General features: G+C 39.8%; 1 protein-coding gene across 1 annotated transcript in view; it reads left to right on the forward strand.

Annotated features, from left to right (window-relative positions):
• Positions 1-15,831, forward strand: part of LOC130834488 (rho GTPase-activating protein 20-like) — a 67,140-nt gene that overhangs the window by 28,167 nt on the left and 23,142 nt on the right. The window contains exon 7 of the mRNA XM_057704631.1: positions 11,471-11,638. Coding sequence (XP_057560614.1) covers positions 11,471-11,638 — 168 coding nt within the window. The remainder of the gene's footprint in view (positions 1-11,470; positions 11,639-15,831) is intronic.

Here is a 15,831-nt window from a genome sequence, read left to right on the forward strand (position 1 = left end):
TGTATAACTGCTGATCCCCAGTAAGTCCCAGAGGATAACCGTGAAGGAATACTGAGTAGGGAGAAAGAATCCTTCCTAGAGTATCTTTAGCTCAATTTGTGGGCAGGGAGGGGATCCGGCATCAAGTTAGTACATTACACATGCATTATCTCAGTCCTCACAACAACCCAATGAGAATTACTATCCCCATTTTATACCTGTAAACAGTGAGATTCAGGAAGGTTAAGTAATTTGCCCAACTTGAAACATCCAGAATACATCCCCAGACCCGACTCCAAAGCCCATATTCTTTCTACTGTATCTCATTGCTTCTCAGAGACTGGGGAACAAAGAAGGGTTCCCCTGTTTCCCTGTGCAGACTCAGCCAAGGAGACTACAATACCACATGACTCTAACCCCAAGCTGGAGAAGTGAAAACTCACAGCCACAATATTTGAGTGTCAAGGAACATTAACTTTTTAAAAAACTCTTTTGCATAATAAGCTATCACTAAATGTTTATTAACACAAAACATTTTGTTGTGTAACAGGAGCTTTCGTTTTCTTCAGTCAACATTTTCTTCTCTCATTTCTTTCGCTTGTTTTTGTAACTAAATGCTGTGTTGGAATTTGGGCTTCTGCTTTATGGACTTTAGCCAGGTTGAGAAATAGACCCAGGAAGCAGAGATTGAAATGTATGTCTTATCATCTAAATTATGGGGTTCCCTAGTAAAGCTGAGTAGGAGAATGAGGCTTAGGCCTAAAGCAGAAATAGGTTTGCTCCAATTCTCCACAAATGAACTTCAGTCTTCCTCACTCAAGCCCAGTTCCAGCGTGGGAGTAAGAAGTACTGCTCCCTGAACGCCAAGGGCAGAATTAGAAAACGCTGTACCTGAGCTCCTTCAAGTCTTAGAAACTGAGTTCTTCTTTGTTGCCTGGGAAGGTGCGAGAGAGAAGGTGTAGAGAGGGGCCCCAAATATTTATCCAGTACCACTTTCCATCATCAGGATTAGAACAGAAACCTGAAGAGTGAAGCAACACGCATCCCTCCCCTTCTCTGCCAGGTTTCTCATCTTTTAGCATATTACAGTGTGTGTCCCACTGGCATTATGTCAGTTGATTTCAGGTAGCAGGGTGATGGTGACAGGCATTTTTTTTAATTTTAGTAATTATGCATTTTAATCTGTATTCAGAAAAAAATATATTTTAACATATCGTGAGCTCAAGAATTTTAAAGTACACACAATATTTTTAAAAATGTATCAGTATTAGCATGGGTGATGCGCAAATAAAAATCCCAAAGGAGCGCGTATATGAAGGAAGGCTGGGAAACGATGTCATAAGGCATTGTTCTTAAGCGAGTTAGAAGTCAGCCAGGGCTGCCGTCCTCTCAGCAGGGCAGGCAGCTGCTCACAGTGCTGCTGTGCTCTCACCATCATACACTCTGCTCCTTTCTACACAACGTTCCCCTCTGGAACTGCTGATGGGCATTTCACCTTTTGCCCACAAAAGACTCTAGCATCATGAGTCAGCCAGGATTCCATGCGGCACCCTAAGCTCAAAATTCACTCCCTATTCTATTCTTATCAGTAATTATCTCCTGTCATGTTGTCCAGAATAGATCCACCAGATTTTATGAAATGAATACAAAGACTGGATCAACAACAGAAACATGTCCCAAATTTGAACAATAGGAAACTCTTATTATTCAACGTCCTCAAAACGAAATCCCCTTGCAAATAAAAGCCCACAGAAATGAAAGTCCAAATGCCTTCATTCCCAATTTTATACGACTGGCTCCGTCTCAGCCAGAGGGTCTTACTTACTTGTCTGGGTTCCCACATCTGCAGCTGTGTCCCAAGCTGTCTTTCATAGGTATGTAGCTTCTTCAGCCTCTTTAAATGCAAATCTCTGGTTAGTTTTACTCTCCAAGGGGTCAGTAGCCACAAAGGAAACTGCAGCTCCACTGCAGAAGTTATCACAAACAAAATTATGATCCCCAAATTAAATGAATGGTGGAATGTCCTTCGATGTTGCTATTCTCAGCCAAAGAGCATGGCAGGTCACTTAGTGGTAGCTGTGTGGGAGACAGTGAGAACCTGAGAACACCTGGTTTCAGTCCCATGGCAGGCCAGCCAGCTGCACCAGTGTTGAGTCCACAGCCTGGGCATCTGTGTGTACTGACCAGAAACTGCCCAACAGTTGTATTTCTACGTGTATAATATATGTATTTCTGTGTTTCTTCTTGTTTTGTTTTGTTTTGTTTGGGAGATGCTTGTGGGGATTCCCCCCGTATGTGTTGCCTACTTTCTCTCAGAGAGTGACATGCGAGACATTATTGCCTTCTTATTTAGATATTCTGGTTTCTTCATTTCCTCCTGTCTATTGTCTCATGCAAGACTGTGGTCTAGAGAAAACCTCTACTCCCAGATCCTTCCAAGTGTGTTCTCTGTAGGGGTGAAGTACACTATTCTCCATGAAAACATGAGGAATGGAGTAGAGACCATCACCCTACTTCCTTAGCACTATGTTTTAACTTAATAATGTACACTGTTTTATTTACTCTGATACTAGTCATTGTCGTCACTTTTCCATAAACGTTTCCTTCCTACCTAGGCAGGCTGAGTTGGACCCAGGTGGGCAGTAGGTAACTAGAGTCAAAATTAAAAAAAAAAAAAATTAAAACACTAGGATCAGGACTTCCCTGGTGGTCCAGTGGGTACGACTCTGCACTCCCAATGCAGGGGGCTGGGGTTCAGTGCCTGACGGGGGAACTTGGTCCCACTTGCGTGCTGCAGCTAAGAAGTCTGCATGCCATAACTACGTTCGCATGCTGCACCTATGACCTGGAGCAGCCCAAATAAGTATTAAAGAACAAAAAACAGAAACAAACAAAAAAAACACCAGGATCACAACAGAGGCCAGTGAGTCAGGATTACTCTTGTGCACTGTTGGTAGGAATGTAAACTGGTTCAGCCACTGTGGAAAACAGTATGGAAACGCCTCAAAAATTTACTAGAACTTCTAAATGACCCAGCAGTTCTACTTCTGGGTATTTACCTGAAGAAAACAAAAACACTAATTTGAAAAGATATATGCACCCCTATGTTTACTGCAGCATTATTACAACAGCCAAGATATGGAAACAACCCAAACGTCCAAGGATGGGTGAATGGATAAAGAAGATGCAATGTATATAGACACAACAGAATACCGTATAGCCATAAAAGAAGGAAATCTTGCCATTTGCGACAACATGGATGGACCTTGAGGGCATTATGCTAAGTGAAACAAGCCAGAAGAAGAAAGACAAATACCATATAATTTCTCTTTTATGTGCAATATAAAAACCAAAACAAACAAAACGAAAGCAAACTCACAGATTCAGAGAACAGATTGGTGTTTACCAGAAGGAAGAGGGCTGGAGGAAGGGTGAAGTGAGTGAAGGAGAGCAATTGTATGGTGATGGATGGTAGCTAGACGTACAGTGCTGATTATTTTGTAGTGTATACAAATATTGATTTATAATGTTGCATACCTGAAATTTGTATAAATGTTATATACCAATTTTACCTTGATTGAAAAAACAAAAAAAAAGAAGAAAAAGTAACAGGAGGATACCAAAGTTTAGCAAAACTTTAAGGAGATTCTAGATATCACAGATGTAAGTAGTCAAAAGTTAGTATTCCAAAAGGTTGGGCCACTGAAAAGACAGAGCACAAGCACAGACAAACAAAAAATACTTAAACCTAAACTTCAGGGTAGAAACTTTTCTGTTCTTACGCATTCCTGTCTCAGTAGGATCTGACCATCAGTGTAAGGAGAGAGACTGCAGCTGAGGAGGAAAATGGTGCCAAGAGCTGCAGCTGCAGAATTTTTTTTGGTTGTTTTGTGTGTGTGTGTGTGTGTTTTCACTTTTTACTTTAACCTGTAAAATTAATACATGCACAAGTTAAAAAAAATAAAACAGTACAGAGTGGTACTAAAAAATGTAAGTTCTCTACCTGACCTCGTTCTCCCACGGCCCATTTCTAACCCAGCTTCCTACTTTTTTAATTAATTTTTATTGGAGTATAGTTGCTTTACAATGTTGTGTTAGTTTCTGCTGTAGAGCCAAGTGAATCAGCTATATGTATACACATATCCCCTCTTTTTTGGATTTCCTTTCCACTTAGGTCACCACAGAGCACTGAGTAGAGTTCCCTATACTATACAGTAGGTTTTCATTAGTTATCTATTTTATACTTAGTAGTGTATATATGTCAATCCCAAAGTCCCAATTCATCCCACCACCCCTTACTCCCTATTTTTAAACATCTTTTATTCTGTTGCTGGTTATTACCATACCTCTGAAACTTATGCTAATTCCTCCACTTCTCATTCATCAACTTTAGATAGTATCTATTGAAAGACAATAAACTTAGTTCATATTTCCTTATCCATTACTAAGTTTTTCCAGTTATAGTGCTTTGGTTCTTCTGGTGGTTATCTATAATTTTAAAGAATATGCTTAAACCCCATATTTCGTTACATCAATTTTAGATAGTATATCTGATTCATTACTAGATAACGTGAGAAAAATCTGTCTGATATTACCTTCCACATCTCTCTGCTGCCTTAAAAGTCAGACTTCCATTTTTATACATTATCAATGTTATTAATATTAGATTCTCTTTTATAGCTACTATTGTCTTCCAAGTTTTGTTTATATGTTGATTCTACAAACTGAAATAGCATTTACATTATTCCGATTATTAAATTACTCCTTGTTGAAAGACTGAATAGCTCTACCTATTGAGGAAAAAAAGGTAATCTATATCATTAAAATGGAAAGATGAATGTTCCAAGTGTCAAGCTCAAATGGGATTCCTTAAACCCAATCTTCAAGACTTCCTACTAAATTATTCATTTAGCCAAGGATACCTTTAATTTCCAAGAAATCTTTCTTCTTTGATTATTCTCATTTCCCAGCCACCTATTCTTTGGCTTCTTGACTCTGAAGATGTTAGGGTTTGGGGTGTTTTTTTTTTATCAATTTTTTCTTCAGTTCTCTTAATTAACTGTTTTCTTCAGGAGTCAACTGTTATATCGGTTCCACTTGGACCCTATCATTTTTGCTGCTGGTTTCTACTACACTTTCTGGGGTTTTTTTCTCATACACATGCATGATGAAAAAGACTGATCAATACTGTTAGCATGATTTTCAACTCTGCTATCAGACCTGTCCCTTGAGTGAAAAGATGGATGGTAGGGTCTATGTACATATAAGATGGTACAGTCAGCCCTATGCATCCATAAGTTCCACGGATTCAACCAACTTAAGGTCCAAAATATTCCAAAAAAATTCCAGAAATTTCCAGAAAGCGATACTTAAATTTGCTGCACACTGGCAACTGTGTACCTAGAATTTACATTGTATTAGCTATTATAAGTACTCTGTAGATGATGTAAAGCATACAGAAGGATGTGCATAGGTTATATGCAAATACTATGCCATTTTACATAACAGACTCAAACATCCGTGGATTGTAGTATCCACAAGGAATCCGGGAACTAATCCCCCACAGATACTGAGGGATGACTGTATTCTTTAAGGATACATTGAGATATTTTGTTCATCATGTATTTTTTTTGAAATTTGAAATATATTTTAAAGTATTTTTTTGAAATTTGCCTTTTAAAAATAATGCATGAAAATATCACTTATTTTATTTACTTAGTTTTTTTGTGTGTGCCAGGATTCACTCACTCTATTAGGAATCTGGCTTGGACCAAGGGCCTGGGGGTTAAACATAATTCCCAGGTATGGTCAGCAGGGGGCAGAAAAGGGTAGTGGAACAAGTACTCACTGCCAAGGCCTGGGCATCCCTCTCTTTCCCCTTTCTGCGGAGGTAAAAATCAATTAGTAGGTAGTAGACGGTCCAGAGTGCCAGAATCAGGAGAGAAATTACTCACAGAGACAGTGACCCAGAATGGCGAGTAGGCTGAGGAGGCAGGGGAAAGGTTTAGCCACCATTCACAGCCTGGTCTGTGTCACAGAGACGTGGACAACCAGACATCAGGAGGTGAATCATCAGAGCACTTTCACAGTCCTGACTGCTACTCCCAGCCTGCCCGAAGCCCAAGGTCTGGCTCCTTAAAGTAACAGGAGTCGACGATCCACCTTGGGAGCTGATATAAACTTCCTGTCTGAGAGCTAGTCCATGCTGCCAGCCAAGGATTCCACAACCAGCCATTTTAAGGAGGACAGAGTAGGGTATGGGCACCAAATGCAAATGCTGACAGTTAATGAAAACACTTAGATACATTCCAATTAAATAATTTGGGAGCCAACCTAAACCTGATGTGGCTTAAATATATTTTCTTCCCTCCTCCAGAGGGGAAACATTGTTCAGTTGTGCAAACATTTTGACTTTGAAATGAGACAAACGTGACTCTAAACTGTTTGGTATATGGTTCTCAGTTACTTAACCTTTCTGAGCCTCAGTTTCTCCATCTCTAAAACTAGAAATAATGATTCTCACCTCACAAATCTGCTGCAAAGAAATGAGATGATGTACATAAACTGCATGGCAAAGAGCTTGGCAACTTGTAGTCAGTCAGTCAACATTGGTAGCTGTTCTAGCTCCCTGTCTTTGTCTTGGAAGAATATCCACCATGCTGCTTGCTATCTTTGAATACAAAGTTTCAGTCTCCTAAAAGTATGACTAACATTAACTGAGGGATTACTGTGTTAGGTACCACAGTAAGTTTCCTGAAGTATAATCTCACTTAATTTTCATGATGTACTTTTATCATCATCTCTATTTTACAAATAAGGACATTGCACACCGATTTTCCTAGTCTTTCCACATGGTAAAGAACAAGGAAGGATTCAAAACTAGGTAACTGGATTCCAGAACTCATGCTCTTGACAATACCCAATCTGTTTTCCAATACAGACATTTAATCAAAGAGTTAAAAATCTAAAGGAAAAAACAGAATAGTCTCATCTTTGCAACGTGTTTAAATGTTGGTACTATTGTCATAGGATCACCTCTTCTATTTGATACTTAGGGCAAAAGTTCAGTGTTCAATGAAATAAATGAAAACGCACCTTGTCGCAGACACAGAGGATGGACATGTGGACACGGAGGGAGATGGAGAGGGTGGGACAAATTGGGAGATTATGATTGGCATATATACACTACCATGTGTAAAATAGATAGCTGGTGGGAACCTGCTGTATAGCACAGGGAGCTCAGCTCGGTGCTCTGTAATGACCTAGATGGGTGGGATTGGGGGTGGGGGTGTAGGGAGATCCAAGAGGGAGGGGATATATGTATACATATAGCTGATCCACTTCATTGTACAGCAGAAACTAATACAACATTGTAAGGCAACTATACCCCAATAAAAAAATTAAATAAAGTTAAAAAAAAAAAAGAAAACACATGTCACTGTTTTTCCATTTAGAATTCTTTCATAAAATTAAAAGAACTAACAATGGTATTTTGGAAGAAATTCAGCTTTAGCTATTACATTTAAAGATTACTATTACATGACTAAGGAACCCTTCCTTGATCTTTCTGGGAAGTGTTCTCTCTTTTGCTTCACTAGAAAGGGAAGATGGTGTAAGAATACTTCTTCCTCAACTGATGCCTAAAAAAACAATCACAGTCCTGGTCCTATGTAAGGATCACGCAAAACACTTTTTATAAATACAGGTTTTCTGGATCTGGTAACTCAACATTTCTGGGAGAGGACAGCCTAAAAAGCTCCTCGACGAATATCAGAACTGATTACCAGTGACTAGATTCTAGAAGGGGAGACGTCTTCCTGGCCCCTAACCTCTCCAAAAGGGAGAGGCAGAGAATGGAGATAATTTGGGAACTGGGGAAGGTGCAGAGATATGTCTGCCTACATTTCTTGCCTTAAATAGATTCTGCCAAATGCTTGATGAGAGGCCAGAAAGTGTTGCCCAATGAGCCTCCACGGTTCTAATCACAGTCAAGCATGTCCAGACCAGCACTGTCCCTTTAAAAGTGCTGAATAGTCTCTGGAGGCCACTGTCTATATGCCGCTTCTATGCTAGTTCATTTTAAGAGTGAAGACCTTAACAAAGTCACAAAGGACTAATAAGACCCGTGCTTCTGGCCTCCACCCACCTTTCCTGACTTACTTCACCTTCCCGTACCTTCTGTTAGTGTCTCCAATCTACCAAACTCTTTCACGTCTCTGAAATGTCATATATTCAGATTCTATCCCTTCAGCAAGAAATATGAAACATCCTCTCCCAACACACATTTTTCTCTTCTCTTCTCTTCTTCTCCCTCTTTCCCTCTCTCTCTTTCCGCTCCTTCCCTCCAACCCTCTTTACCTCTCTCCTTTCCTCTCCACCCTCCTAATTAATTCCAAATTATCTTTTTAAAAAATCTATTATTTATTTTGGCTATGCCGGGTCTTAGTTGTGGCATGTGGGATCTTTAGTTGTGGCATGTGGAGTCTTAGTTGTGGTATGCATGTGGGATATAGTTCCCTGACCAGGGATCGAACCTGGGCCCTCTTCATTGGGAGCACAGAGTCTTACCCACTGGACCACCAGGGAAGTCCCCCAAATTATCTTGTAAAGCTCATTTCACAGGAGCTGTTCAAAGAAGCCTTCCTTGCCTGCCCTCTCCACAAAGTCAGGTGTCTGGTCCGTCTTGTAATTGCTCATCTCACTCTTTAATTTTTCTTTGTAGTACCTACCAGAGTCTGACATAAGAGTTATTGGTGAGATTCTGTTTAATTTCTGTCTCCCCCATTTAAATCTAGGTTTTGTGAGAGAGCTGGGCCAGAGTCCCTTTTGCTCCCTGCTGCCCAGACCTAACCAAGTGCCTTTCCTTCAGTACGGGTTCAAATACTCTCTGTTAAATGAATGAAGTAAAAGGAAGAGAGACTTTTAGATTCTCTCTTTTTTTCCTTCATCCAGGGCAGAAAGCTATATCATTGATTTACTCAATAAAATGTTTTGAATTCCTCCAATGTGCCAATGCCTGTGAGAATTTAATGATACATCAAAAAATAGACTCATTCCTTGAGGTCCTTAGAGTCTAGTGGGGAATAAAAGACATGTATTCAGATAACTATTACAGGAGCTTGCAAGGGAAACCACAAACTTTCTTACATAATCAGATTTCAGTCCTTCACTGTTGTCAGAGCAAAGAGACCATCCCTGTGAGAAAAGATTAGGGGCCTCACTGCCCAGAGGCTGTGTGACCTCCAGAGTCAGCGGGATTTGAATCCTTCCGTTACACTGTGGCTGCTTGGGTTCATGGTACCTAAACTATCTGTGCAGCAGCCTCCTCAACTGCACAATGGTCAATTTTCTAGTGGAAAGAGAAAGGTGTCTTTACAGGAAATGTTTTTAGCAGATTACCGTAGGTTCGTAAAACTGAAGAAGATATACAGATGGCAAATAAGCACATGAAAAGATGTTCAGTGTCATTAACTATTAGGGAAATGCAAATTAAATCCACAATGAGATGGAGCTACCCAGCTATCAGAATGCCTAAAATAAAAAATGACACCACCAAATGTTTGTGTGGATTTGGGGAAACAAACACATACAGTACTGGTGAGAATGTGAAATGGTACAGCCACTCTGGAAAATGATTTGACCGTTTCTTTAAAAACAAAAGGTACAACTACCATACAACCAGACATTTGCACTCCTGGGCATTTAGCCTAGAGAAAGGGAAACCTATGTTGACACAAAAATGTGTACACAAGTTTTTGTTGTGGCTTTATTTGTAACAGGCCAAAACTGAAGACTACCCAGTTGGTTAAGCAAACTGTGATACATCATTATCCTGGACTACTACCAAGAGTTACAAAGAAACGAACTATTATACCTGCAACAATCTGGATGAATCTCCAATTATGCTGAGTGGACAAGAGCAAATCCCAAAATGTGACATACTGTATGATCCCATTGGTATAACATTCTTGAAAATGGCAAAAATTAAAGAAATGGAGAAAGATTAGTGGTTGCCAGGGATTAAAGAGGTGGTAAAAGTTGGAGGGAAGTCTACACAGCTGTAGAAGGGTAATTTAAAGGATTGCTGAGGTGATGGAAATGTGCTGTATCTTGACTGTTTCAATGTGAATATCCTAGTTATGATATTGTATCATAGCTTAGAGACATGTTACCATTGGGAGAAACTGAGGAAAAGGTTATAGACTCTGTATTATTTCCTATAGCTACATGGGAATCTACAGTTATTTCAAAATAAAAAGAGTAATTTTAAAATATGAAAAGGTGGAAGCAAAGTCAGCAAAACAAGTATGGCGTTTGTCAGTTATAGCATAAGCCTCAAAACTCTGACATCATAATGGCCAGTGATCTTGACTACTACGGAATCCTGAGCTTTCGTGGATTTGTCCACAGTACTCTGCCAAGTGCTGTAGACATACTCTGGTTTCAGTGCCAAGAATTGGAGAAAAAACGATGTTCGCGTCAATCAGAAAGCACTTTGAGCTTTTTGGTGGTCATTCAAGGTTTCGCCGCCTCAGGTAGTCTTTTAATATACTATTTTTGATCATGAAAACAGATGGTGGTCACAGGAAGTGTTTTGTTTTATTTCCTCAAAGACATATGAACTAATTTTTAACTTCAGCACTGGTTTCATGAAAAGCTACTGGTGTTCATAGGATTCAGTGCTGCTGAACACAAGTGAGCAGCTTTACATTCCTGGGGTGGAGTGGGGAGTAGGAGACACTTTTTTGGCTCCACGGGGGAGAACTTTCTGTAGATCTATGAAAATGTCTGTTCTATTTATCAAAGAGTATTTTCTGTTCAACTTAGTTGTTTTACCCATCATGACCTGAGAGTTATGTTAGAGCGTAGTCATAGCTCAACCAAATAATAGCTAAGCACTACCATACTTAGAAACTTTTTGATGTTTCCAGCATTATTTGCTGATCTTTGAGAATTTTCCCCCAAATTGGAATACTTAGATAAGATTGGGGTCAATCTTCCAGAATCCTCAGTTATCTAAATTTTTATGTTCACGTGAAACTGCATTGTAATTACTTCTTTGCAAATCTCCATATCCTTTTATTTTATCTATATGAGGCCACAAATTGTCCTGTTTTGGGTGGTTGTTGTTGGTTTGTTGGTGGTGGTGGTTTTTACCTTCTTGTCATACTCTCTACCTTTGGCCTCTTGGTTCTCCTCTTCCTAACAGTTCCTGAGCAGCTTTGCTGCTTTCTTCTTTTCCCCACCTTTAAGAGTCCACATGCCTCAGGGTTTTGTTCCTGAAACTGTTCTCTGTCCATATCAACTCCCTAGGTGACCTCATTTCTTTCAGTAACTTTCTATAACTTACTGACTCCTGAGTTTGAGCTATGAAGCCCTGTTTGGGAGATTGAGTCTAATTTTTAGAGATGTGTCGAGCTTGACATTTAACATAAACTCCATCACATATCTGACCAGCGACTAGCTGTTCTATGGTGTTTGTGTTTTGCAGGAGAAGCCCTTCCGTTGAGGTGGACACCCACAGCCAAAATACTACATCCTCCGAGGGAGCCAATCATACCCTGCTGATCCACAGCCCCGTAGAACTCAAAAGAGGCTGGAGGAGGCAGAAGCAGCACCTCTTCTTATACAGCGATTTGTTGCTTATATCTAATACCAAGTGCGTATACATGACATGCTCTCCCGGGGATCATAAAATTGCACATTCGCTAACCCTTATTGTAGGAAAATATGACAGTGTCTCTCTTGCCCGGGGCTTGCAGACAGATGATAAAAATAAGAGGGGGAAATTACAGATTGTGATGAGTGCTTCTGATACAAGGGAGATAGGGTACCGTGTAGAAGATGGGACCATCTTAGAGAGGGGTTGTGCAGGAGAACCTCTCAAGGCGGCAGCCTCTAAACTGGACCTGCGGGGTGAGCAGCAGCCACCATCCCCAGCCAAGGTGCATGAGTCTCCTAGGCGTCTAGGCCCAAGTGGGTGCGGCTCAGTCCCCTGGAGGGAGGAGTTCAGGGAAGGCCAGTGTGACTGGAGCCTAAAGCAGGGGGCGTGACATTAGATGCGATATGGTAGTCAGGTCACAGAGGGTCTCCACAGGCCTGGAAGGGGTTGAAATACTATGCTGAAGGGTGTTTAACTAGGATAGGAGCCATATCTAGTGTATATTTTTAGCAGAATTTTCTAACTATTGGAAGATGATGGATTTTTGGGTAAGCAAGAGTGGAAGCAGGGAGACTAGTTAGAGGAGGCAACAGTCCTGATGAACAGGAACAAAGGCTCCATCGTGGGGTTGACAGTGAAAATGAAAGATGAGGCCAGACAGATCTGGAATATATGTTGGAGACAGAACCAACTGGGTGCACTTTGCTCTCAACCCTGAATACAAATGCAACGAATACCATAGACTTGGTGGCGTAAACAACAGAAACTTATTTTCTGATAGTTCTGGAGGCTGGAGGTCCAAGATCAGGCACCAGCGTAGGGAAGTTCTAATGAGAGCTCTCTTCCTGGCTTGCAGATGGCTGTCCTCTCACTGTATGTTCACATGGCATTTCCTCAGTGCATGGATGTGGGGAGAGTGGAAGAAAGCTCTCTCCCTCCTCTAACAAGCCCACCCATCCTACTGGATTAGAATCTTAGCCTCATGACCTCATAAGCCTTAATTACACCCTAAAAGCTCCATCTCCAAATATAGTCGTGTTGGCAGTGAGGGCGTCAGGGTGTGAAGGTGTTGGCAGGGAGCGGGGGGAACACAATTCTTCCACTGCAATAACTAGCAGGACTGAGTGCCGCCAACCTTGCACAAATTTTCTCCACAATTTTTAGAAAACTACCTACAAGATCATTCCCATAATACATTTAGGTATAGTCATGATCATTATTAATATGAAAGAAAAATTGTTTTTTTTTATTCCAGAAAGAAACAACAAAAAAGAAATAGCCATCTGTGATAACAAACGTACTTCTTCCCTGTCGTGCCTCATCTTTTTAGATGGAGGACCGTGTTATGCCCTGAATCAGTCTGTTCCAATTAATAATCTGAGTTTAGCGCCCAGTTTTTCCACTTGCCGTAAGAAGGGGTGGAGGGACTGAATGAAGTTTCCTTTTACCTCAGCTCACCTTCAGACTTCAGGTGAAAACTCACTCATCTTTAGACTGATGCTACAGAAATCAACACAAATGGAATAAACAGCTGATTGCTACCTATGTAGTTGGTCAGAATAAGTAAAATTTAGCTTGTATGTAATAATAAGGGGGATTAAAATGTTTATTTCTTCACAAAGAAATTATATTTCTCCAGTTGTGTGGGATGTTAATATTCAGTGAAAATTGTTTTGAGGTTTTTGTCCTTTCTTTTTCATACTACATACACTAGAAAATTCTGTTCTCAAGAATTAAACTCAGATGAAACCTTCAATATCACTTTTGATATTCATTAGAATGCTTAATAAGTTATTTTTCAAATAAAATTATTACCTCTGTTGTTTAGAACAGGATCTGCTTTGTAAATACTAAGATATTAATACTAGTAGAGGTCCATGAAGAATTTACAAATGGGAAGGGACTGTACGTAGCTCACACCGTCTTTAGACATCACTATCCTCATGTTTAGTTATTGAAGAATACAGAAACAATGAAAAATGAATTTTATTTAGGTCAAAAGATGACAATTACTATTAATTTACCAGTGAAATGACAGATACTTACAGAATACACCACAATCCCTTCTCCTAAGCATCTAAGGGGACACCCCTGTGTAAAGAGAAATCTCCCTAGACTCCTATAAATTCCACAAACCATTGGGGCTTACTCCCTGGTATAAAGGTTGAGGTAAAGGAAAGGAGAGGGGTATCCATAGTAAGGGACACACGATAGAAATGAAAACTGCAGCCCTCCTCTCCCTTCTTCTCGAGTTAGTTTACATTAGCTTTGTTCTTTCTGACCTCTACTGAGAAAATCTCACTGAGTTGTGACTGAGTGTGAAGAAACACAATGAGACCCTAGGAGAATCACTGTAGTATAAAGCTTTGTTGTGATACAGTTTAAACATTTCCAAGCTAGCATCTAGCTCTGTTGGTATAATATCATGAGATATATCATCTCACTCCACAAATAAAAGAACAATCCCATCAGAAAGCCTGGTGGCTCTGTGGGAAGAGGTGGGGCTGAGGACAGGCAAGAGGAGGAGGCTTCTTCAGGGACCTACAGGTCAACACCCATGTAGGCCAAGTGGTGACGAGCACAGGCTCATGAGTCAGGTTGTCTGAGTTCAAACCCTGTTTCTGCTGCTTTTGGCAATTCACTTAACCTCTCTGAGTTTCCTCCTCTGTAAAATGGGGCTAAAAAAGACTGCCTGGTGTGGTTGTTTGACAATTAAAGGAAATAGTGTTTATAAAATATTTACAACCGTGCTTGGCATATGCTAAGTGCTCAATGTTATAGGAGAGTGGAAACCATGCTCTGGATTTTGGATAACTCCTAGGTTTGGTTTCAAGGGAGTGGATAATTTTGGCACTTCATTTCACTAAGAAGAGAATTACTGAAATGACTTTTGCAAGGTCAGTGTATTGGGAAGTTTCTGCACAGTACTTTGGGTGTCAATACACATGGATATCTACATCAGAAAAAAAAATCTATAAAATCCAGCAGATATGTGTCTATCTTCCCCATTGGCCATATATTTTTAGCTTCATAATGTCTTTAGAATTACTATGTAGAAAAAGAATTTTATCTGATAATTGTGTTTCATAGAAATCTTAAAATACACAGACATAGGGTAAAACTGTTGAAATTAAGTGTAGAAAAAAGCCACCTTGAATTATAAGGTATGTTTCCATATATATATATATATATATATATATATATATATATTCATAGTGCCCACTGAATCTAGATTATCCTTCAAGTGGGCTTCCTGCAAAATTATTTTCATTTCATAAATCCCACTGAAGAGTTGTAGCTTTAACTGTTCCATGAATCAGTAGAGTCACAGGGATTTCTGCACGTGAGGTGTCTTTGATCTCATTCTACCTTTAGTGTTTCTACATGTGGTTCTGGCTAGTGGGGAGTTCCAGAGCAGTGTGCCCAAGTCCCCTAGGCATCTTTCATAGGACTTGTAAAGATCTAAATCCTAGGCCCACCTAAGTGTTCAATTTGTGAATTAACCAAAAGATATGGTAGTTTCCATATCAGAAGTCAAAAGAGAATCAGCAGAAACTGTCAGAAAGCAGTTGCACTGGTGACAATCACCTTCTGACTTCCCAGAGATAAATGGGAAGTATGTCTATCACTTACACATGAGACACCCTAGCCACTGGTCTGAGACTGACTGACTGATTTTTCAGTTGGGGTTCAGCCTGTATGCTAACAGTTTTTCAGTTTTAGCTATAATCAAAGAGAAAATTGTATGAACAAAATCTTAAGAAAGGAAACTTAAAATAACCTATACTAAAAAATCTTTTTAAAAATTAAGGTTGAAAATGTATTTTAAATCTCTCTAATCCCAGCTTTTATTTTGCCTGTCTCTGCTAGGAAAAAGACTGTATAATTATTTTTACAAACCATGTACCATGTATCTTTGTTCAGCCCCTCAATACTTTTTGAAGTAGGCAAGACGTGAGTGTATAATAAATTATAATTACAAAAATACATATGTAATATATAGTGTCATAAATAACAAATATAAGAATGAGTTAATGGTTCTCTAAAAAAAGCTCTAAAATATAAACGATGGTCCATACTCAACACTCAACATTCAGAAAATGCCTATTTCCTGCCATCGAGGAAGTGCTTTCAGGGCCTTCCTGGACCAGCCTCTGCTCAGCACACACTTTGAAAAGGTCTATCAAACT

Source organism: Hippopotamus amphibius, chromosome 13, assembly GCF_030028045.1.
Source record: "Hippopotamus amphibius kiboko isolate mHipAmp2 chromosome 13, mHipAmp2.hap2, whole genome shotgun sequence".
Classification (NCBI taxonomy): domain Eukaryota; kingdom Metazoa; phylum Chordata; class Mammalia; order Artiodactyla; family Hippopotamidae; genus Hippopotamus; species Hippopotamus amphibius.